Genomic DNA, 23,417 nt, shown 5'->3' on the forward strand with positions numbered 1-23,417 from the left:
TCTCAGCTCACTGCAACCTCCAACTGCCTGGTTCAAGCTATTCTCTTGCCTCAGCCTCCTGAGTAGCTGAGATTACAGGCATGCGCCACTATGCCCAGCTAATTTGTTTTGTATTTTTGGTAGAGATGGGGTTTCACCATGTTGGCCAAGATGGTCTCACTCTCCTAATCTCGTGATCCGCCTGCCTCAGCCTCCCAAAGTGCCAGGATTACAGGGGTGAGCCACCGTGCCCGGCCACATATGTATTTTAGAGAATCGCAAACTATGTCTCAAAAATGATGTACTGTATTGATATATCATAGAAATTCAATAGATCTTAACTGAGTATAATTATGATTAATTTTAAGTGGTATTTTAATTAAGGAATATATTTTTTAAATAAATTAATTTTATAGACTGACATCCTTATTGACTATCAATTTTTGTGAGCCAAGCATTATTTGGCTATGCATGCTAGAAAAATAACTTAAGAGTTATTTTATAATAACAATTTCTGCCCTTAAAGTTTGTAAATATTTTAAATGTATGTTACTCTGATGATCTTTTGACAGCAGAAAAGACACAATATTGTTGCCAAATCAATGAGTCAGACAATGAACACAGTTAAACATACAAGACGCTATTCAGAATGATCACTGTTGCTGTTGAAAATGATTTATGATTGTGATTAATTGCTTTTAAAATTTTGATCAAAATTGATCTGTCTAATTTTCTGGTACTAGCTATGTAAGTCAAATCTTACCCTGGAATTACATGAATCAATTTAGTCTATACTTCTGGAAAAACACGGGGAGAAAGATGGAAATAATTTTTGAGTTGTCGGTGACTGATGGATGTTCCGATTTCACAGTTTTAGTAAAGAAAAGGTCTTACCGTAGCTGTCATAGGCATCCTCACTTACTCCATGACCGTAGTCATAGTATTCAGGCACACTGCAACAAATTTAGACAGCAATCAATGTTACTATAACCAGGAAATTCAACCCAGAAACTCATATGGAATTTGAAGGCAAAATGTGTGCTGAGGTAATATTCCAGGAACTTCAAGGCATAAAACACAATCCTAAATAAATCTTCAGTAAGAAAAACACAGGTTATTGACAAGGAGAGCTATGATTTTTTTAAATGCCATCTCAGTATTTCTTTCTCTCTATCCACCAATTTGATAAATCAAATTTCCCCTAAAACACAAGTATAACTCTTCAAAATCTGTCAAGAAGAGAGTTATAAAAGGCCTATTTCGAAGAAAAAGTGCTCTCTAAGATGACAATCTGGTCAATCATGTATAGCTTTTAATGCTGTTATCTTAAGAAATATGCATCATTTTTTCACTATGAAACACTAAACTATATTTATAATCCCCTCTATCCCTTTTACATCATGTCTGTGCACTCCCCAAATATATAAGCTATTTTGTTTCACTCGATATTTTACCAGATGCTTCCATATTTCAATAACTGTCAAAGGTGTTCTTCCTCCATTTCTTACTCAAAGGAAACTCTCTCTCTGACTCACTCTGCTACCCCTTTACAGTTGTACTCACTGTTTCCTGCTGCATCCACTTCCCCCTTTAAGGTATAATGCCTACTAGCATTCCAAAGTCTTACGTGTTTCTTATCTGTAAAAAGCTCTGCCTCATCCACATAATTCCTTCTAGCAACTATCCCATTTCTTGAAAAGAAGTGACTCTACTCACTCTTTTCACTAACTCTTCTCCATAGGCATTTGAAGACACTCAATCAGGCTGTAGTTTCACTGCTCCACTGAAACAGCTCTTGACAAGATCTTAACATTTTCACATTCAATGGTCAAGAATTAGTGTTCATTTTACTTTAGCACCATTTGACACAGTTGATTATTTCATGATTCTGCAAACATTTCACTTGCTTCAGAGATCTCCTCTTTCATGGGTCTTCAAGTGCGCTTCATTTTTTCATTTTTCCCTATGGTTACCTTCTCATTTTTCCAATCACTTATTCCTGGAGGCCACTAGGGCTCAGTGGAATGTTTCTCTTTTCTATTCATACTTACTCCCTAGGCAGTCTCATCTGGTCCTAATGTTCTATCTAATAGCAAATTCACTTCGAATTGCAAAATATATCCAGATCTGAACATGTCTAAACATATCCACAGCTATCACTGAGTTAAAGTTATTACTATCTCTCATTTAAATGAGTATGCTATCCTTCTAAGTGGTTTCTAGGCCCTGATTGCTCTGTTTCTATTATCTATGTAGCAGTCAAAGTCATTCTTATAGAAGTAAGTAAGTTAGATCATATTAGCTCCCTACTCAAAATTCATAAATAGCTTCCCATAGTCTTTAGGAGAAAAATAAAAAATTCTTATTTTGCCTACACCATTTGTCCCCCCTTGTATTTCTCGGACCTCATGCTCTAACACTTTCTCCTTGCTCATTCACCCTACTCAGGGGGCATGGGCTCCTAGATGTTCTGTGAACATTACAAACACATTACTGCCTCAGAGCTTTTCATTTGCGGTTTCTCCTATCTGAAACAGGCTTTCTCTAAATGTCCAATTGTCCCTTTTCTCATTCTTTCAGAGCTCACTCAAATGTCACTTATGAGAGATTTCCCTGATCAATCTATTTAGACCAGGGCCCACCTACCTTGCTTTGCTCACTTTAGCATTCATTGATGATCACCATACATATTATATAAACAAACACAAAAACACCCATTTGCTTATTTATTTATTGGCTGTTCCCCTCTTCTAGAATATAAACTTCTTGGTATAGAAAATTGGTCTCTCATTTATCTCATTTATTCATTTGCTCTCGTTGTTCCAAGCAGATTTTCTAGAACAATGTTTGGCACATAAGAGATGCTCAATGAATATTTATAGGACAATAGAATAAATTGCTCATAGGAAGGCCAGACACCATTTAATTGAGTAGCCTAATAAAACCACATCACGATTTAAAAAAATAACATGCAAAAGAGAAATTTAATTTAATTTAATTATTATTGGGCTAATTCATGTATTTTTAATCTTACTGAGGAATCTATAAATATGGATGATACATTATATTTTCCTTCAAATACACTTCTTGGTTTAAAGTTAGATGTCAATTATTGCCCCCCCTATATAAATCTTAATTTATAAGTTATCTCAAGGTCAGTAATTCATTTTAAGTATATAAAAGTGTATCAAGACAATGGCCGAATATCAAAAACCAAATCATATAAGGGCTGAGGGTAGGGGATAGATGCCAAAGGGTTAGGATGGAAGGAACGACAGAAGGGCCTAAAATTAGATGTTCTCTGAATGTGGTTATTATTATCCCACAAAGCAATTCCATAGGTCTCATTATTTTAAATACTTTTGATTTTATTGATAGTAAAGAAAGAGAAGCAGAAAAGAAAAGTCTATATATCAGAGATAAAAAGAGGGACAGAGAGAACTTTGGTCATCCTTATCTTCCTTGGAGGCAATTTATAATGCATACACTTCAACATAAGTGTAAAGGAGCCGAAAAAATGATTGCCTAGCTCAGCCCTCACTGCCCAACATGTTTACATTCAAACTGTCTAAAAAATTATGGTAATGTGTTCTCTCCATCCTTCGAATGACTTGAGATTGTAGAAGGCTAATGTCATTGGCTGGAATCTGGATGTGTATCTCTTCTTTCACATACTTGACATGATAAAAATGATGCAACCCAACTCAGAGTCCTCATATAGGTGTGGCAAATTCCTGTGAGTTGTTAAATTGATTCCTTAAACAATTAAGAGGTGGACTTCATGAGAAAATAATTTAACAAGCAGCAGTCCCACTTATAGCAGCGTAGAGGAAAATGCTGGCATTGAGGGAAGCTTCTCCTTCCCTTGTCATCATCAATACATTTTCTGTGAGTAAGCCCCTGATCATGTTCCCCAAAGTGTGCTATGTAGCACTATAACAGCATCGAGTGGCATTAATACGTTTCTCACTTTTTATTTTAATTGATTAAGATAAGAGAGAGAAAAAGAACAGCAGTGGGAGAGAATATGATAAAGAAGCACAGTTATTGTGTATCATAAGTGATACATACACAGCAAGAGGGAATTTTAACTTTCAGAACTCTAAACAAGGGAGAACAGAATATACTAGATATTTGTAAAATAATGGAAGATAATGGAAAATGATGTATAATAATCAAAATGGACTCTGCCACAGTCTATACCTTAGATTATTAAAATATAACTTCTAATTTCTTCCACAGATAAATGTTTACGTGGATAAATGGCTGCACTAATAGTGAATACACCCTTTCAGCTAGATGTGCCATCCTTTCAGCTAGATGTGCCCTTGTGACTAAGTTAGGACACATGGGATGTGTGCAGAGATGGGAGTGTAAATCAAGATCCTTTCCCATTTAAGAACAATCTCCTCATCCTGGGCTTGTGCACATTTACCTTCTCAGTTGGTAGAAGGCATTCAAACTGATGATCTAGTATCTACAATGCAAATAAAGACAATGCCTTAAGAAGTCATGAGTTGCAACACGGGAGGTACCTCTGCCTCTAAAAGATCACATGGAGCAGACTTACTTTACACTACTACTTGCCTCGGGGATTGTTAAGAGAAAAATACATTTTAAAAATATTATTTGAGTCACTGAATTTTGAGCTTCTGTTACAACAGAGTAGATGAATACAGAAATAACTATGTAGAAATGTGGAATTATCATTTGTATCCCAAACTATAGGGAATTATCTTAGTGGGAGGGTGGAGGGTGCAAAGAAAAAAATACTTTAGGGTGGAAAACTGATGGCCTTTGTTATGCCATTGCCAGTGACAACTTGGAAAGCAGGCTATGGGCCTGGATATACTTTGCTCGAGAAAAATGTTGAACAAAGCCCAACTACTGGTGATCCTCGCTACTCTTTAGAAAGGTTTACAAATTATAAGAGCTCCAATAAGAATGGTCATTTTACAAGATGAAACAAAAGTGAATAGAACTTTACTAAGAGTGGCTTTTTCTGATTTCTGTGTTAGTTCTATAATTTAAATTGATAGAAGGTTCAAAAATTTGAAGCTTAACAGGATACAGTGAAGTTAGTTACTTCTCTATTTCAATAGCAAGAGATAATATACGGTGCTCAAAGATGTCCTCACATCTTTCCATTGGACTTTGCTACCATATATGACCCCTAGAACAATCCTTAGGCTTCCAAACATACACCAGAAGAAAGCATGCTGCAAAAATTGTAAAGTTCCCAAGGAGGGCATACTCTACTTTACTGGATTAAGATACGGCCATGGATAAGTCCATTTATCCACTGGAATAAAGAAGACCCTTCCAGGGTATCTGGCTTAACTCCCAGAAAAGAGAACTGAGGTTGCCAGATGCTCTTATCAAAAAAACAAAACAAAACAAAACAAAACAAAACAAAACATTTCACTGTTGTTTCTAGGTGCCTTTACCTCTTGGCAGGATTTTGTAACTGTTATTGCCCACTGAGTCTTATGTGTTTTCTTCTGTTTTTCTAATGATAGTTTCTATTGCAGTTATTCTGTTCCCCTTTGACCATTTTACATTGTGTGTTTTGTATGGGGTAGAAGGTTGAGAATAAGAAAGATAATCTAACATTTTTCAGGTTGTCAAATTGTAAAGAACTACATCAATACTTAATGTGGAGATGTGCATATTTTCCAGAGGTCCTGGATTTTGGACCGGTTGTAGTAATTGGAATGAAACTTAGATTTTCTTTGTTGTGAAGAAAGTAGGTTTTTTGTTTTTTTTTTTTAACAGAAAGAAAGATAATCACTCACATGTGGATGACTAGAGCATTGGGCTATAGAAGACTTCTCGTTGTTCCCCTCTACAATCAATCTGTCCCTTATTCCATAAGAGATACTGATCAGCTCAAGACTATATTTTCTAGTCTCCTTTACCTTTGAGTGTCTATGTGCAGAGTGATGTTACTAATTTTTTACAACTTGTTTATCCTCTGTTTCCTTTCAGTTTTCATGTAACTGGCTGGAAATGGCAATGGCTAGAGTCACTTTGGACTCATTTTAATGACGGCTTCTCACTAGCCTGGATCCGTGAATGATGCCATGGAGCACAGCCCACCTACCTGCCCTAGCCTATTATGTAGGAGAGGTAAACTTTTCTCTTATTTGAGCTACTGAATTGTGAGACATCTTTATTATGGAAGCTTAGTCCATATCCCAAATAATATAGTTGGCAATTAATACAATCCCCTGAAGACTAACAGACATTCAGTAACATTTGTCGAATGAATGAATAAATGTTTTAATTTTAAAGACTGAAATTAGAGATCATTGTATTTGAACATGAATAATCAGAACATTTTAAAGGAAATTTCTTTATAGAACTCTGTGTATGCTTTAGCAGGATGTCCACTTATATTGACAGCAATTGGAACAGTAAAACAAAAACAACTCATTTCTTTTCTGATAAAAATAAAATTCAAATTAAAAGTAATATGTTAATCTGCTATTGGCTCCTGCCTCCTTTACTCCACTTATTTACGTATTAATCTATTTCATTATTTTTAGTGTCTAAGGTCTAGAAGTCAAAAAGCCAAAATGGTGTGTAGAATTTTACTAATGATTAGATATATTTTGAGTCAATGCAGCTAACATGATATATCTTGATTTTAAGTATGTGCCAGTTCCTAGAAAAATTATACCTGCTATAACCACCAAAGTAATTAAGTTCCAAATCACTGATAATTGCCATAATTTTAATTAACACCTCTATAATTATAACAATGTGTTTAGAAACCTTAATCACTATATTTCTAGAATATAAAATAGAATAATAGTGAATTAAAAATTAAATAACCAGGTTGTATTTATATAAAATTCATGTCTCCATTTATTCCTATTTCAACATGATTAAAGAACATGATAAATGAAACAAATGTAATAAAAATAGCAGCTTTCTGAAATAATGTAAAGTATAGAGCCAACTTCTGCTAGTCAATGTCACATATTTTAAAAATTCATTTAATTATTTTATTGCATATATTTATGGTTTAAACACGAGCTTTTGATATACACGGTGAAATGGTTACTATAATCAAGCCAATTAACCTATGTTAAAAATATTATGAAATAACAATATGAAAATCACATGTGAAGGATATATATCTAACTATTTTTAGCATTTAAGGGGGATTCTTAAATTTTGTTCTCATCAGCATTTACACTGAAACCTTATTATACTGTGCATTTATATTGTATTGATAGAGATATTAGTCAAGCAAAGATAAATTTTCAGCCAGGTCCCCATCCTCAAATTGCAAATTGATAGTGCCTTTATTTTTTTATCCACTTGTGTGTCTATCAAATTCTTCTATTAAGCTTCCTAAAGCTCCAAGAAAGTGCTATTTAAAAAACATTAAAACTACTGTGTAGGTGAATGAGTATAACACACATGTAGATATATCAACTCTCATCACCAACCACAACCCCCTCTTAATGTCATTCATGGTATTAACTAAACACTGATAGATTGAAGGAATGGGAAACCTTTCACCAAATAGCTCAAGACTCCACAACTTCCATCCACATCTCAGTACTGTTGTATTATCTGCTAATTCTGATGGTTACCCTGAATCTTCCCTTGGAGGAGAACATCTACTATTATTCCCAGTGCTGAAGGTGAAGTTAACCAACAGTTCAACTTTATGCCTATGGTGGGAAACCTATACTTATGGAATGCTTATGTCGGAAAACCTATTTGCAGGTAGGTTTTAAAGATGGTTTTCATTTGTCTATTCCTTCTAGACAAAGTCCTACCTTCCCATAGAAACTAGCTGCATGTGTCTTTCCCACCTTCACCTATCCCAACACATTCTTTCATTTTCATTATCCCTAACTATACAAAGTAACAATATAACAACCATAAAACAAAAACAAATGCCTAGTAGCTACATATACATACATTCCGTCTGTTTTGTAAAACACTAAACATCAAATAAATAGAAAAACCATTAAACAAGTGTTAAGGAGTGATTCATTCATTCTTTTTTTTGTTGTATTTCATCGTATATGGAAACCCTAAAAATAAGTAGAAATTTCCTGGGTAAGATGGAATGAAGAAGGCTTGTGGTAGGGGGTCAGCACCAACAAAGTCCCAGAAGCAAGAAAAAGTGTGCCATTAGCAGCTACTTTGCTGGACTGACCGCATATCAGTATTAGGGAGAGAGGGGCTCAATATTAAATCTTGAGACATATACAGGGACCAAATCTTGAAGGACCTTGTCTTAACATGGTAAGCAGTTTGGATTTTATATTAGGAGCCATTGAAGACAATGAAGGATTTAAGAGGGAAGCATGATTATATTTTGGCTTAAACAGGTCAGTCTGTGGGCAGTGTCTTTCTTTTTGGATGCTGTGTCATCAACACCTGGCACATTATTCAACGCATAGTAGGTGCTTTACAAATATTTATTGTGTAAATAAATGTATAAGCAAATCATTGTAGTATGAATAATTTTCATAATTGATCTCTGCTTTGTGTTTTTACACCTATATTTCCTTTACATCCATGAACTTGGGCTTTTTTGTTAAATTAAAATGTGAGAAAATTGACATACTAAGATAAATGATTTGTGAACACAATTTATAATATCTCAGGTCATTAGATGCTACATTTAGGATCCATAATTAAAACTGCTAAATGTAGTTTTTTTTACAACTTTGCAGGATAATTCTGAGCCAACTTCACTCATCAACTCAAAAGCATTTTGAAAGGTTTGTAAAATCTGATATTTTGGAGGCCGAAACTCAAATGCATAGATTATTAAGAAGCAGGATTTGCTTAATTCTCTTTTTGCCAAAATTTTAATAACATCCGCAGTGAAAGACAGAACCTATATCCATTATATGCTAATTCCTAATTGATTTAAATCTTTCCTACTCCCTAGCCCTCTACCAACTGATTTCTGAATTTTAAAATAAGAGGGGGCCTTAAACAACAGATTAAGTAATCTGTATCTTTAACATTCTTCTACTTCTTCTCCCCTCCAAGAAACAACAATAACCATAAAAATATACATATTTAATGCTTCTCTGGCACTTGGTACACACCAAACACTGCTAAGAGCTTTACATAACCTTTCTTATTTAATTGCCACAATTTTTGAGTGATAGTATTAGCCCAAGACCAGAAAAGAACATTTATTTTTAGCTAATTAAGTTACTTGTCTTAAACTAATCCAGCTTTGCAATTCATCCAGTCCATAATATGCATCCAAAATAGTCACTCTCATTTGTATTTGCATAATACCAGACTTAAAAAATGGGTAACTATTTACAGTATGATCTTGAGCTGATTGAGATTAGGAATATTAGATGAGCTGTGAGCTTCCCTCTACATTTACCTGTCCTGCTCTTCCTTCTCAGAAAAATCTCAGCTACCATCAAGAACAAGGGCCTGCCCCAAGCACACATGCTTCTCAACACTCTCTCAATCCCTTTCAATTTTTTCCTCCTCTGGGAAGCTTTCTCAGATACCCAATAACCCTACAATGCCTACAATGCTATACACCTCCTATAAATAGCATGGTATTGTGGAAAATCCATCTTTATATGTGCTATTATTTGCTTATCTGTCTTCCCTACTAAAATGTGATTTTCATGAGGTCAGGGCTATTTGCATCATCATTATATTCCCAGGGGGCAAGCCAGTGCCTGACACATAGTAAATGGAATATTGACCAAATGAATAAACTGAAGTATTGGAACTTCTGTGCTTTATATTAATTCCAACTCTAAACAGCTACCTTCTAACCTGCAGTCCTCATCCAACAACTCATTACATCACCATTGATCACCACCCAGCCCTCCCTGTGTGCTCTCCCTTTCACTACGCTTTCTATTTTGGGACCCTCATGCGATCTTATGCCACTGATCAATTACCTTAGCATTCAGTTCTATTTGGAACAAGCTACAGAATTTCCTTTACCACTTTCCTTGACTCTTCCACGACTTCAATAAGAGTCAATTGTCTGACTATATTTAAGAAATGAGTGGGAGAACCTAAAGGTTTTGAGAAGTTTGTATCTAGAAAAGTAGACTTGGCTATTAGACAGCTCCTAAGTGATAAGGAAAAGATGCTACTCAGAGAGGATAAGACATGGGCTGAGAGATTTAGATAAGAAGACTGGAAACTATGCCAGGTAATGAGGCTTGGGTTTAAGGTATGGAAATTTGAGATCGTTCTCTTTTACTACTTCTCACGGGATTGAGGACCAAAGCCTTTGCCTTCTATTTACCTAGCCAATTGTGATCACATAAAAATCATTACATAATTCAACAAGTATTTAGAGTACCAGTGCTATTCTGGGAATACGAAGTGGAAAAGATATATTAACATACCACTTAGATATGTTGGAATAAAATATATAAATGTTGCAAGGTATGCATGAACAGAATAATATTGTGAATGTTTTCAACCTACTTTATCTCAGTTTATGTGACAAAATTTATTTATAACCTATTATGTGCCAGACATTATTCAAAGTGTTAGGAAATACACAGTGAACAAAATAGGCAAAGATTATTTGCCCTCATGGAGTTCACAAGTAAAATACTATACAAGTAAAAAAAAACAGTTATAAGTGCTAAGGAGAAAAGACTAAATCTGGAAGGGGGAACATTAAGTTTTGGGATAAGGGTAAAATTATAGTTAAAGTTGTTGGGAAAGTCTTTATCGATGACATTACACTGAAAAAAGACCTGAAGGAGTTAAAGGAGTAATCTTTGGAAATTCAGAGGAAGAGCATTCTAGGAAAAAAGAATAGAAAACATAAAGGCATTGAGGTAGGGGTGTACTTAGGATATTCAAGGAATGGCAAGAGCCAGAGTGTCAGGGCAGAGGAAGCAAGAGAGAGTTGCAGATGAGGTGGGGGATCAAGGATTCTACTCCATGTCCACCCTTAAGTGCAGTCTTTCCCAAAGTTGTATCGTGAACTCACTTGGCTGTCTATCTTCTTCGTCTTTGCCATCAGGTCCATTCCTAAACCTTCATTGACCACAAACTCTGTAAGTTCTATAAAGAAATTTCCAATATAAAAATAGCAGTTGTAACATTAACATCAAAGTGGCATGACTGTTTAAAAATATTGGGTTTAATTCTGTTAAGGTTAAAAATATACATTTTCCATTCAAATGCTAAAAGCCAATTATTTTAGTTAAATGCAAAATTACAGTGATTTGGGAAAACATTAGTTTATTTGAAAGCAACCACATTCAAGCAAGCTTGAATTTTGTTAACTAAATTAAATAAATGAGTGGTAGTCTCTAAATCCAGTCATGATTAACACTATCAATACTATAAGCTAGTATTAATACTAATACTATAAGTAGATAGAAGTGAAATTATATACTATTTATCGGCTGCTGTTAATTTCAAGGGATGAGAAATGAAATGCTCTGAGTCATTAAAATAGGTATAACAAACAAGTATGATACATCGAGTCATAATGGAAAACCATGGGAAAGATAATATATTCCATATGTAACTGCTATTATGAGTTAATTCCTATAGAGTTAAAAATTCTTAAACAAACTCTTTTTATAATAAAACCAAAGGACAAGATATTTAAATATAAAAAATATATAGCTTATTTAGCCAGCAGTTGGTGTACATACTTTAGACAGTTAATTTTTCATTCAAGATTTTTTCCATTTAGAATTGGCCTTTAATCTGAGGACTGCAAGAGAAGTAAAACATACAAGTTAATCTCTCTGATATTAGAAATTAGTGCTCACATGTGTGATTATTTGCTTTGCTGAGAATTCAGTTTCCTTACATTCACATTGGTATGAAAATAAACCACATCAACCCTTTAAACTCCCTAAATAATTTATTTTACACATTTTAAGTATAGGAATATTAAAATATATTCAAAAAGTAGAAATATCTCAAAAATTTTTACTCAAAAATTGAAAAATTGATCATTTTGTGTACTAAAAAATATTAAATAAAATATATTGTCTTTGCATGTATATGTTTCAATCCAAATGCAAATACATCTCTCTGTGCTCAAATATCACTGGCTCTCACAGACTAACAAAGCAAAGATCATGGGTTTTATTAGTATATTTCTAAAGTATCTTTGAAATTCCATTAAGATTGAATAATTTTAAAATATTTTTGAAATTTTATTACTGTATTATTTACTTATTCAATGTATTCAATGAATAATGTTACATGAAAAGCCTTGTGCTACAGGGCAGTCATGTTTGTGTATAAATGTAACATAACTTTTTGTCTTCCAAAATTAATGAGTACACTAAATACATTAAACATAAATAGATATATAGGTATATTGATAGATAGATAGTAAACAGTATAACTTCCTGCAGTTATTTTTCTGACTGGTTTGTTTTGAGAAAGTCAAAGATGTAAATCTCTCACTCACAGCCAGCTTATTGTGAGACAAGAAAAGACCATAGTCAATAACTCCTAAACCTATTTCTCTTGCTTGCTTCTGTCAAGTATAATTTTATATTTCCATTGCTAGTTGGACACCTCTAAAACGATTCTCCAGCTCAAAAACAAAGCATATTCAAAATCCAACTTATCATCTCTTCCTTACAAATGTTCTCTTCCTCCTAACATTTGTATTTGAGTAAGCACAGCCACCCTTTTCCTAGTTATCCAACTTAAATCACCCCCACAGTCTATTAAATGCCAACTTCTCTCTGCCACTTAAATTTCTTCTGCATCTGTTTCCTCTTCTTCACCTCCTATTGTCGGTACAACTCTGGGCTCTCTTATCTCCTACCTAGATTCAACCAGTGAATGATTTCCAGAGCAATGGCACATAAAATTAATATGGCTACTGCTCTCTTTGAATTTATATTCTACTGAGGGATATAAACGGTAAGTAAATGAACAAGAAGGCATAAGTACAAATGGAAAAGGTCTATAGAAGTGGTAGCTAAAAACCTGAGTATGTAGGATTGGCAAGGGGGATGGTGTAGTGGGAGAGAGGGTAAAAAAGAAGAAGAGGAAGAGGGAGAGAAAAAAAAGGAAAAGATGAGGAAAGGAGAGAGAAGTCACCAATTACGTATCCATTCCACAGTTAATAAATAGTAGTAAATACGAAAAAAAAAAAAAAAAAGAAAAGACCATAGTCTCATGATGGAGAATAGCGAAGTCTCCATTCTGGGATCCACTTGGAATACAATCAGTACTTTTTCTAAAAATTATATACAGAATCCAAAAACAGTATTTGAAATTAAAAATGAGAATTGCTGTGTGTCATTTTGGACAAATCATTTAATCTCACCAACTCCCAGTTTCCTGATCTTTAATATGGGCAATAGTGATGTCTACTTGAAGTATCAATGAGATAACCTGTGATGGGGCTGTTTTAAGTGTCTAGTACATATCAGGTGCTCAATAACTATTAATAATTGGTATTTGTCAACTCTGTAAACATATAGAAACAAAGCTTCTCTTTTTAGTATTCATAAAGGTTGCAGTGCTGGAGAGATTTCATCTTCTTGAAATATTCTGAAACATGAAATAACCATATATGTCCTCTTAAGTTTTAGTTGATGGTATTTAATGTTCACAGGATGAAATATAGGCTGATTATTCATGAGGACAGTGACATATTTGCTCTACTCATAGATTAAGAATCAAGATAGATGATCTATATAAGGCATCTAGTGTAGAATTATGATCAGCTTTGCAATGATTCCTTTTATAAAAAATGGGTATTTTGCTTCATTTGAGGCAACTTCATACCTCAAATGAGAAGGAAATGTATTTATATATGCTTTTGCTTTTTGAATATAACAATGTGCATACAATTCTGCAAATCATCTCCCTTTATAAACACTCTTCAATATCTTCTTTTCAATTTAGCTTTTATTTTTTGCTTACTTTGACCCTTTATTACATGAATGAGGGGTAAGCAATTTTATAACAAAACACTAATATTTTGTTTTATTGTGTAGAATTATTATTAGAACATAGCAATAATTTTCTATAAATAATGCTTTCCACTGACTAATTAGGCTCAGTGGTACATGACATTATTAAATGAACTGTTACATGCTTTTGGTACAAGTATATAGAAGCTATTGAACCCTAGTTTGAAATGGACATAATTTTAACTATATCACATATTTCTTTGGCTGTCACAATTCATGAGTTGTCAGTAGGATTTCAGTGCTGTAAACATCAGTATAATTTCTAGTTATTTCAATACTTTAATCTAGTTGACTTTGCTACTGAATTCATTGGTGCAAGCTGCACCACAGCTATGTGTTAACAGTGATTTATATTCTTCCTCATTCAAGTCCCAAATGGAATCTCACCTGTGTCTGCATGATGTTCCAAAATCACTTGTTACTTATTAAGTAAAAGGTTATTTTCATGCATCAGACTTTAGAAATTTAAATGACCAGAGTCTGGGGAAAGAATATGTGAGTTGACAACAATGATTTCATTTTGACAGTTTTTCTTGGTGTAAGAAAAAAAAATGCCACATTCACCCAGAAACTCTTGGCATGTACCTAAAGTCAGGTGAAGTTTTCACTGTTTTGTGATTAGAAGCATTATAAAGCCTGCTTACTACAAAACATTAGCAATAATGCCAAATTACTGCAAAGAGAAAGGAAATCAGAATTCTGTTTGTCTTTGTTTACTATCACTGCGGCATACTTTGAACTCAATTTTAATTATGTATTTTCATGTCTTCCTTTTTTGTCAGACTGTGAGTGATTATTCCTTAGCATTGAGCACAAGTCCATTTTCTATGTTTTAATTCTACCCAGCCTCTTCTCTGTCACTTCCCTCTTAATATACTCTGTATCAAGACATGGTGGAGTGTCTCTTAAAGACCCCAGTTTTTTTACGACTCTATGTCCCTAACTATGGTAATCTTTTTCTACATGGAACTCCTTCTACTTGTTCATCCAGGAAGGTATTCATCATCCTCCTGAGATCCAGCTCAATGGTCAGCTTTGTGTTATGTATTTACCCATCCTCCTAGGCAAGATTCACCCTTTCTAGCTTGTCTTGTGTAAGACTCTGCTCACCCCTTCAGGTAGATCAGCTCTCATTGTACCTGAGCTCTTTTTTTTTTTAATCTTGATCTCATTCTTTATCACAATGGATTTTAACATCTAGTATGCATAAGCATTATAAGGATGCTGTGCGAAAAATGCAGGCCTCTGAGCCCCATTCTTCAGATTTTGATGCAATTGGACTCAGCAGGGGCTCAGAAATATGGAGTTTCATTTACAGTGTTCCTGATGCAGAAGCCTGAGATCATACTTTTTAAAAACCTATAGTAACTGTGAATTAATCAAAGTCTGAGCAATACCTTATTTGTTTTTGCATACATAAGTCAAGAATAGTGATATTCAATAAATATTTGTTGAATAAATGAATGAGTAATTTAAAATATTGTCGTTTAGCTCAACAGTACACATCACTATGTTTTTCTAATAAAGGGAACCACAAGAGTATTATAAAACCTATTTGCACTATAAAAAAAAATACTAAATAATTTCTATGTGAATAATTTGTAAGCTGACTGACAGTACAGACACACAGATTTGTGGCTATGTTTACAACCGTTCTTATGGAACTTTAACTAGTGGTCAATGTCAATTTAAGGGTTGCTACTAAACTTAATTCTTGGTATCCTTTTTTCCTAAAATTTTTCTTGAATAGTACTTGAATAAAAATAATAAATATAAGATGTTCTAGGAAGTATAACTAGTATCCTGTTTTAAGAATTTATATTCAAAAGATAGTTCAAAACCAGCAATAAGAAGCTTAAACAACAAGGTGAAATGTCACAGAGATAAATGTGCATTTCTAGGTTTAGGTTAAAAAAATCATTTGTGAAAACTCAAGATAATGTTAGAACTGGTTTGACAACAGTTAATTTAGAAATAACCTAAGTTTTCAGTTGATAACAAGTTTAATAAAACACAATAATACGACATAGCCACTTAAGAAAACCACAACTTCAGATTATGTTGAAGGACTTTTGAAGAAAGAAACACAGGATGTAATAGTGCCATTTCTTTGTGCCAGTCAACTCTCATCTGATATATCTCAAGATCACTGAGCCCAACTTTAAGATGAACACTAGGACCACTGGAATGGTTTCAGAAGAAAACATCTAAGATATTTGGTGAAATGGGAATTATAATACACCAAGAATAGTTGAAGGAAATCAGGTCTATGGGCAATTATTCTTGATACCAGTTTGTTACTGGTATAGTAATGCTGCATAACAAACAACTACAAAATATCAACATCATACAACAATAAGAAATTACTTAGTTCATGTGCTTTTGGTTTCGCTGGAAGTTGGCTGATCTAGGCTGGGCTTCCTGTACTCTGTTCTAGCTATGCACAGAGCTGGGCTTGGCACTCCCTGAGGTCTGAGCTCCTCATGTGTTCATTCTGAAGCCAAGACTAAGAGAAAATCAGGCACGTAGGGGAGCTCTTTTCATGGCAATGGCAAGAAGACAAGTGGAAACACATAAACCTCCTAAGACCTAGGTTACCTAGAGGTGACTTTACTGTATCAGTTGAGGCAACATACATTACAGCAAAAAGTCAGAAAAACATACTCTGCCACTTTATTGAGAGGTACTGAAAAATCACACAGCAAAGGTCATGAAAGTAGGGAGGGGTGAAGAACTGTAGCCAAGAATACTCTACCACATTCTGGGTTGGATATTGACAGAGGGATATTTTCTTCTTTAAGCAAGGCTGACATGTGGATGCAAAAACAACCTAGATTTATTTATGTGTAGGTTTACATGACACATTAGAGACCAATGTATGCAAATGGAGATTACAAGGAGGTAGATGTGGTTTCAGTTTTAGAGTTTCCCAATAAGCTGAGGTGTTTAAAAATAGAATGAGGTATTTGGGAAGCAATATGCTATTAGGACAGAGAGTCCATCTTTGGAATTGGACAGAAACCAGTTTAAAGGTTGGACCTTTTACTTATTAAGCTACAAAGTCCTGAACATGGCAAACATTTTGAATCCTAGTTTCTTTATCTGTAACATGAGGATAAAATTATCTACTTCATTAGATAATGTTTACACAGTACCTAACACAGGCATCTGGCACATAGCAAATGCTGAGTATTGTAGCTATTATTAGTAGTAGTAGTAACGTTCTACCTTTAGAAATGGTTGTGCCCCCTGCCTAGCCTTTTACACTTCTCTTTTGTTTCTTTCATATGTCTCCTATAATTTAATAGTACTGAATATTATGTAACTCAAGTCCACAACTATTTATCCTCAAATTCCAAATCCAAAAGCTATAAAACCAAAAGTTTCTTCTTAAATAGGGTGTCTGAAAGAATTAAGCAACAAAAGTCTGACCTAAAGTGATAAAAAGCTATTTATAATGATTTATGTCTTGCTTAGTATAGTTATTCATATATTCAATACAATAATATTAATATATATTTTTGGCCCAGATGTCACAAGTAGTGATATGCAATATACAAAATATGCATTGTATTGTCTTTCTAAAATACAAAAAATTCTGAATATGAAACATCTGGTGTACAGCATTGCAACTGGGGGATTGAGAACCCATACTTTAATGTACCATATTTGTTAACCATTCCATTTCTAGCACCTAGCAAAATAGCAAACCCTTAATAAACATGAACTTAATAATACATCAAAAGATGTTGAAGAAATTTGAAATTCTAATTATAAAAAATAAATATCTGTATCTTCTTTTGACTCTATCCTATATTTTTCCCAGATAAATTTGATTTTTCTTTTATGAGGTTCTCCAAAGATATAAAGTGTGTTGTTATTAGTTTTCTAATTCTATGATTTATGACCACAAAGATCTATCTTTTTCCATGTGGACTGCAGTATTAGAAGAGAAATATCTTCCTTATCTATATCCTTGTAGTACAATTTGAAGTCAAGTGATCTGATACCTTTAGCTTTTTTTTTTTTTCCTTAGGATTGCTTTGGCTTTTCAGGCTCTTTTTTTGATTCCATATGAATCTCAAGCGTATAGTAAGCAAACAGCATGGTACTTGTATACAATATACACATAGATCAATGAAACAGAATGTAGAACCCTGAAATAAAACCACATATTTACAGCCACCTGATCACTGACAAAACTGACAACAATATAGACTGGGGAAAGAACACACCTTCTTCAATAAAGGATGTTAGAAAAAATGGATGGCCATACACAGAAGAATGAAACTAGATCCTTATCTTTTACCATGTACAAAAGTCAACTCAAGATGTATCAAAGTCTTAAATGTAAGACCTGAAACTATAAAAGCACTAGAAGAAAACTTAGGAAAAACTTCTACGCTTTGGTCTAAGCAAATAATTCATGACTAAGACCACAAAAGCACAGGTAACAAAAACAAAAATAGACAAATGGGACTACATTAAATTAGAAAGCTTCTGCACAGCAAAATAAATAATTAATAGAGTGAGCAGACAACTCTATTTTAAATGGGAGAAAATATTTTAAAACTATTCATTTAACAAATGACTAATATCCAGAATCTAAAAGGAATCTAAACAACTCAACATAACAACAACAAAAAAACCCTCAAATAATCCCATTAAAAAGTAAGCAAACACATAAATAGACATTTTTTTTCAAAAGAAGACATAAAAATGACCAACATCAACATTACCAATCATTAGAGAAATGCAAATTAAAACCACAATAAGATACCATCTCACATCAGTCCAAATGGCTGTTATTAAAAAGTCAAAAATAGCAGATGTTGGCAAGGATGTGGAGAAAAGGAAATGTTTATAAATTGCTGGTGGAAATGTAAATTAGTACAACCTGTATGGAAACCAGTATGTAGATTTCTCAAAGAACTAAAAATAGAACTACCATTTGATACAGTGGTCCCACTACTGAGTAACTACCCAAAGGAAAATAAATCATTTTATATATACGTATCAAAAATACCTGCACTCATATGTTTATCACAGCACTATTCACAATAGCAAAGATATGTAATCAACCTAAGTGTCAATCAATGATGACTGCATGAAGAAAACACAGTATATGTACACAATGGAATACTACTCATCCATAAAAAAGAATGAAATCATGTATTTTGCAACAACATGGATGGAACTGGAGGCTACTATCTTAAGTGAAATAACTTAAACACAGAAAGACAAATACTGCATTTCTCCCTTATAAGTGGAGCTAAATAATATGTACACATGGATGTAGAGTGTGGAATGGCAGACAATGGAGACTCAGAAGAGTGGGGGAACCAGATGGTAAGTGGGTGATGAGAAATTACTTAATAGGTCCAATGTACAATATGTGGGTGATGGTTACCCTAAAAGCCCTGACTTCACTACTATGCAATCTATGCATAGAACAAATTACAACTGTACCCCATAAATTTATACAAAAAATATAAAAACATCTCTCTTCTCTCACTACCAATGTGCAAGTGCAAAATAACAAGACCTGGAGGCTGTTTTTTTTAACATGCAAATTGACTAAGAAACCAAAGAAAACAATGAAAGCATAGAAAGGTTGCTCAAAAAAAGGGTGGAATGGCAACCAATGGAGAATTTATTGAGCTCAGATAACTACATTGGCCTGGTGCAGAAAAAATATGATTTTTTCCAAACATGAATTTGGTCTTGCTAAATTCTAGGTTTGATGATAACCTAAAACTCTATCCCAATACCCCTTTTTTTCTTTTTTCTTAGTGGTGTATTTAGGCTTTCTTGTTTCCTTCCTTTCACCTCAGCTATATGCCCCAACACTTTCAAATATCTGATCTGCCTGAAGGAAATGTAATTCTTTAGTAATGAATAGTATTCTCATTTCTTTGTCTTTGCACGTGATGAGGCCCTTGCCTAAGTTTTACTTAACATTACAATCTCAGCCTGGCATCAGCTCTTCTGGGAAGCCTTGTAATACTTTCTCTTCACCCTCTATCTATGTGACCTCCCGTGCTCTCTCATATCCTCTAACACATCCTCCCAGCACAGTACTTATCACACGCTATGTGTTTATTTGAGTGTCTGTCTTCTTCTCTAATTGTTTACAAATAGTCCTCTGTATTTTAGTATGTCCTTCCTACTGCGCCTTTGGAAGAATTTCCTGTATACTGAGTTTTTTTTTCTCTATCTTGATTATTTTGTGTTGAACAGAATTTAGAAAATCAGGACCATAGCTATCTATAGATATGTTTGAATCCTTAAACTGTTTAATTTCTTTAAATTAGTTGCCAGTATCTAAAAACCAGAGTATTGCACAGAAAAACTGATGTAGCAGGTTATATTTTTTTAAAATGGCTACTTTTTTTTTTTTCCATTCTCGAACCATGCTGACACCCACTGACAGGTAAAGACTATTATCCCTTCTCTTGAATCTGGTTGGACTTGTGAGGTGCTTGCAACTACCAGAATGAGGCTAAGTCATAAAAAGTAATGCAACTTCTCTTTTGCTTTTTGGGATACTCATATCTGGTACCCTGAGCTGCCATGCTCTGAGGAACCCTAAGTGACATGGAGAGGACTGTATGGGTGTTCCATGCAGCAGTGCTAATTAAGGGACAAGCTGACAACCAGCATCAACTGCTATGTATAATATGAGAAGAATCCCCAGGTGATTTCACATCCCAGCCATTGAGTCACACTTGGCTTCTGAGCCTTTGCAGCTGAGGCCCCAGACATAGTGGAGCAGAAACAAGCCACCTTTGTTGTACTTTGTTAAGACTCCAGATGTACAAAAAAATTCCCGAGCATAGTAAAAACAGTTGTTCTATACTACTAGGTTTTGGGGTGGTTTCTTAATGCAGGAACAGTAACTGTAAAACCTAGACTTCCAGCTCTTCTTGGGGAGGAAAAGATAACAAGCATTACTGACCTCCATTTTTTTTTTTTTAAACCTAGGCTACATGGCCACAATATCCTAATGTTGAAAAAACGATAGTCGCTTTAGATAGGGCACATACATTCCAGTCTGCCACAGTCTCTACCACTCCTTATTGCATACTTTGACAGTCGCATACATTCATAAACATTCCTGATTCCTTAAATATGTTATTCATATGTTAAACTTTTTTTTGTGTGTGTGAAGCTAGGCTTCTCTTCACCTACCAGTGAAACCAGAATTTCACCTTAGGTTCTTTCTGTCCTTAAAGCTGGGCTTTTTGCAACATATCAAGTTCTTTCAGAATTTAGGATGATCTAATGCTTCCTATTTTTGAAGCACTGATTGTGTATGGTTTACCCAATACCTTCTTGTTTCCTCCTGAGGAGTGTTTCCAATTCTAAATTAACCTGGTGAGGAGAAATGACTGACATGTTGACATGCCTTGATCTCAATAAAAGATTAAGCAGGTTTCAGTTACTATCTAAAACACTTCCTTAGGTTTTCTTGAGAGACTTGTCATTCATGTGAGTAGAGAAAATGGTTTTGCTAACTCTTCTTATTAGAGTTTCATAAAAAGTATTTTAATGGTATGTTTTTAAATACAGATTGACTATTTAAACTACTTAGGCAAGTAGTTTAGTTATTCTCAAAATAAACATTAAATTAATAAAAAATCAACAAACACAATGTATACATACTGATAATTTGAGGAAACACATTGTTTCTTTCCTAAAACTAACAGCGGTTCTCTGAAGTGCCTAAAATAAATGCGTCAAATAAGAACTAAAAAAGAGAAAAAAAAAACAACAGTGTTTATTGAGAGCTGAATTCTCATCCTGTTACGGTAAATTCAAACAATATCAAACCTACTGTTTATGCATGCAGAGGTCTGTAGATGGCAGGAAAATACAACTAAATTGTAGAATAACTGTGGGAAAGTAATTAAATCCAATAACCTTCTGTAAATTCAGTCTCATCATAGACTATAGCATTGAGACATTGGAGAATTAAATTACAAAATGAGGGTGAGTGACTTTATAGTGAACAGTGCCACTTAAATGAATAGGACAAGCTTAATATTATAACTTTTATTAAGTTACTGGATAACTGCAGTGTTTCACACTTTGGTTTTCATTACAGGGATTTCTGTAGACTCAGTATCAAATATAAGGGCTTACATTAAACGTATAGCCTAAAAACGGTAAATAATTTATTCTTTTCTTCTTGCTCAGAAGTATCTTTTGGTCAGAACTTTTTGCAAAGCATGCAGATAGCTCCCTATTTTCTTATATTAAATGCATATTCTCTCTGGCTTTTTGAGGTACATAACAGACGTCTGAATTGATTTCAGTTTTCAGGTAGTAGTATCTGTTGGTCTTTATGTCTAACACTGTGGAGTTGGCAGATATGGGTTCAAATCCAACATTTACTATTTAAGTATATTATACTTGGAAAAATAACATTTCTAAAATTTAAATTTTCTCTATATAAAATGAAGAAGAAAAATACCTGTTTCATATGTTGTTGCAGGGATTAAATGAGATAAAACACCTCCAAACACTTAGCATAGCAGCTAGCACAAAATGATTGTTAGCTATTATAAACTGATAGCTCCAAGTAGCCTTTGAGCAAAAAAAGCAGTGTATCCCATCCTATAGGCTCTGACCCTTGAGGAGCTAAGAAGTTTGTGTGAGGGGTCTGAGAACCTATTTTTCCACCAAATGTAGATATGTATATTCACTGTATACTCTTTCTTTTGCTTTCTCATAAATAAAATATACATTGTATTTAAAAGCATTACTGTTTCCATAACAATTTCATATCATTATTTATATGTTCAAGCAACTGGCACTAATATGTACAATTACTACTTATTGAAGTGTGATAAAAATTTTAGATGTTGTGCTGGATCTTTTCAATTTGCTGTCCCACTTTCATTCTTGCCTCCATCCTGTTCTCTCCCTAGAGGATGACTAATGGCAACACTGTCTATTGGATCGGTTTTCCTCTGTTTCCTAATGTGCCCATCCAGTCAGTGGGAGTAATGGTAGGAGACTGGCAGGAGGAAGGAGAGTGAGATCAGGATACAAACTCCCTGTACTTCCTCCTGTAGGATGGCCGTGGTTGCCATTCTGAAGGAGAGGTCTCAGTTCCTGTCAGGTGGCCTCTCTCACAGGTTTCTCTGTTTCCCTTTCATTTCTATTTTTGGTAGTAGAGCACCTCACCTTACGGATACTATCTTCAGGGAACTAAATTGTCCCTTGTGGTACTCATCCACTGAAAATAGTTCCCTGGTTAAACTCTCCACAAATTATCCTAATTTAGGGGTCTAATTCCCTGCCCCCACACTGTTTCAGCCCTGACAACTACAAATATTCAAAAAGGGTCTTCATTCTAGAACACTTTGTAATAATGCCTTATATTTCAGAGGGAGGTATCCATCTATGTCTATGTCTATGTCTAATCTATATCTGTATCTATACATCTTTGCTCTCCTAGTACATTCTCCACAGAAGGGA

The 23,417-nt window shown here is 34.3% G+C and overlaps 1 protein-coding gene across 10 annotated transcripts in view; it reads right to left on the bottom strand.

Moving 5' to 3' along the window:
• Window positions 1-23,417, bottom strand: part of KHDRBS2 (KH RNA binding domain containing, signal transduction associated 2) — a 651,287-nt gene that overhangs the window by 42,928 nt on the left and 584,942 nt on the right. For 9 of the 10 annotated variants that reach the window (XR_002915471.3, XR_008526227.2, XR_008526228.1 and 6 more), the window contains one exon: window positions 874-932. The exons of the other annotated variant lie outside the window; for it this stretch is intronic. Coding sequence is in view for 2 of the 9 variants with exons in the window: in XM_024248863.2 (XP_024104631.1) it covers window positions 874-932 (59 nt within the window). In the remaining 7 variants the exon portion in view is untranslated. The remainder of the gene's footprint in view (window positions 1-873; window positions 933-23,417) is intronic. 10 annotated transcript variants of the gene reach the window in all.

Source organism: Pongo abelii, chromosome 5 (assembly GCF_028885655.2).
Source record: "Pongo abelii isolate AG06213 chromosome 5, NHGRI_mPonAbe1-v2.0_pri, whole genome shotgun sequence".
NCBI lineage: Eukaryota > Metazoa > Chordata > Mammalia > Primates > Hominidae > Pongo > Pongo abelii.